General features: G+C 42.4%; 1 protein-coding gene across 1 annotated transcript in view; it reads left to right on the top strand.

Annotated features, from left to right (window-relative positions):
• The first annotated feature begins 2,299 nt into the window (after positions 1 to 2,299).
• Positions 2,300 to 2,712, top strand: part of PROCR (protein C receptor, endothelial) — a 5,525-nt gene continuing 5,112 nt past the window's right edge. Inside the window, exon 1 of the mRNA XM_008571607.1 lies at positions 2,300 to 2,395. Coding sequence (XP_008569829.1) covers positions 2,326 to 2,395 — 70 coding nt within the window. The 5' untranslated portion in view covers positions 2,300 to 2,325. The remainder of the gene's footprint in view (positions 2,396 to 2,712) is intronic.

Below are 2,712 nucleotides of genomic sequence, written 5' to 3'. Positions count from 1 at the left end.
CCGTTGCCGGACACGGAAAAAAGACAAAAGACAAAAAAAAAAAAAAAAAAAAAATGAGTTTGGGGGCCAGGCCCGTGGCACACTCGCTCCCAACGCGGGTTCGGATCCTGTATAGGGATGGCCGGTGTGCTCACTGGCTGAGCGCGGTGCGGCCAGTCTCAAAAAGGACAAAAGAAAAAATGAGTTTGGAATTATATATGTATTACTTGGACAAAATGAAATTTTTACATTAAAAAAATTATTTTTCATTAAAGAAATTTATTTATTTATTTTTATTTTAACTTCTCAATACACATTGTAGTTGATTTTTGTGTCCCTTTACCCGTTCCTCTTTCCCCCCTCCCTCTCTCCCTTCCCCCCACTACATCACATCTGTTCACTTGTCTTAACAAGTTCAAGGAATTGTTGTGATTGTTGTGTCTTCTCCCCCCACCACCCTTTATTTGTTTGTATATTTATTTATTTACTTATTTATTTTTAGGTCCCACAAATAAGTGAGAACATGTGGTATTTCTCTTTCTGTGCCTGACTTGTTTCACTTAATATAATTTTCTCTAAGTCCATCCATGTTGTTGCAAATGATAGTATTTCATTCTTTTTTATAGCAGAGTAGTATTCCACTGTCTAGATATACTACAGTTTCCTTATCCACTCATCTGATGATGGATACATTTAAACATTTTAAATGGAAGTATTCTACACATATTGTTCCATACTTCCTTTTTCTGCTATCAATGACTCATGGACATCCTTCCATGTTAAAACATCTGCTCGTAATGATCTGCCATCTTCTTCCACAGCCACAGAATATTCTATGTGGATGTACCATGATTTATTATTTAAATTTTTATTTTTAATTAAACAATGAATATATTATCATATTCTAGATATAGAAATTTCAAACAATGTAGATAGAGTAATAAAGCCTTTTGCAAGACTGCCCACTTCTCTCTGCATATACACACACATACTTATGCATGGTCTTAATCCCAGGCCCCACCTGGGAAAGTGACTTTTGAACTTTTTATTTGCTTCCTGGAGTAAGAAATACATTTTACACTGTTATCCAAAACCCATCCTAGAAATGTGCATGTACAAAACCAAACCACACACATAGACAACTGAACAAGTATTTCATGANGGCCATCCCTATATGGGATCCGAACCCGTGGCCTTGGTGTTACCAGCACCGCACTCTACCGACTGAGCCACAGGCCGGCCCCCTAGTAATAAAGCCTTTTGCAAGACTGCCCACTTCTCTCTGTATATACACACACATACTTACACTTCTCTCTGCATATACACACACATACTTATGCATGGTCTTAATCCCAGGCCCCACCTGGGAAAGTGACTTTTGAACTTTTTATTTGCTTCCTGGAGTAAGAAATACATTTTACACTGTTATCCAAAACCCATCCTAGAAATGTGCATGTACAAAACCAAACCACACACATAGACAACTGAACAAGTATTTCATGAAATAATGCTTATTCTTACTAAGGGTGATGCACTGAAATTTTTTATTCTGTTCTATTTCATTTTTTAAAAAAACAAGCTAATCATGACCTGCTAAATTGTTTTCACTGTCCACTAATAAATAATTGTGACCTCACTTTGAGAAATATTGCTTTACATAACCAATCCTCTACTAAGATTTATATAGATTGTTCATAATACTCTCCTGTTATAAACGATGCTGCAGTGAGCTGATTTATACTCATTTTGTGACTATTTCTGAGAGCAAGATCCCTGATTGTGTAGTTGCTATTTACTTAAAATTCTGATAAATGTAACATAATACCTGAAAAGCTAAATTCTAATCCCGGATTTGTCACCATTACGATGTATAAATTTTGGGCAAGTACCTGCACCTCTCTGAGCCTCAGTTTCTCCATTAGTAACCTGCTGATCTCTACACTCTGGAGTCTGTTCTCAATTAAAAGCAGATGCCCCACCCCCTGACTCAGTGCAGGCAAGGACTTCTCACAAATCCCGTCTCCCCCTTTTCCGCTCCCTGTTCCTCCCTCCTCAGAAGCAGCCCAGGGAGAAGGGAAAAGGCAGGTCTGGGCAGGAGGGTGTGATGCAGGGCGGGTCAGAGGAAGGCCGGCCCCCTAGTAGGAAATGAGACAGAGTAGGAATAACACTTTATAAGCCTGACACCCTCTTCCTCCTCCCATCCCCTGGCCTCCATCCATCCTCCTCCGCTCAGCCTCCCGCTCTCCCACACAGTCCTCACTTCTCTTTTCCCTAGGCTGCAGCCAGCGGAGCCCCCAGCCTGCCCGAATCAGGAACCCAGGTGGGGTCAAGAACCTGAGCCCCAGGATGTTGACCACATTGCTGCCGCTACTGCTTCTGCCCAGCTGGACCCTTTGTAGCCAGGAAGCTTCAGAAGGTGAGTCCGGGGCACGTCTCCTGCCTCGGGGTGGTTCTGGAGACTCTCAGTCTATGTGGCAACACCGCAAGACCGGAAGAGAATTTATCCCGTAGCGTCTGTGTCTGCAGCTGGCTGGATCTCTCCCTAAAGCTGGCAGGGTCCTGGGGACTGGTTTGTGTCCCAACGCCAAGGTGAGGAAGTACAATTAAGCCCTTGGTAAAGGGGACATGGAGGAGGCTGGGGGAATCAGGAGGACTGAAAAAATGGGAAAGGGATTGATAGACTGAGGGAATCAGCCTCAGAAAGAGGGGAGAAATGGGATGAAGTCTGGAGAG

This window comes from Galeopterus variegatus, unplaced genomic scaffold (genome assembly GCF_000696425.1).
Source record: "Galeopterus variegatus unplaced genomic scaffold, G_variegatus-3.0.2 Scaffold3, whole genome shotgun sequence".
NCBI lineage: Eukaryota > Metazoa > Chordata > Mammalia > Dermoptera > Cynocephalidae > Galeopterus > Galeopterus variegatus.
This window is presented reverse-complemented; position numbering and strand designations above follow the sequence as displayed.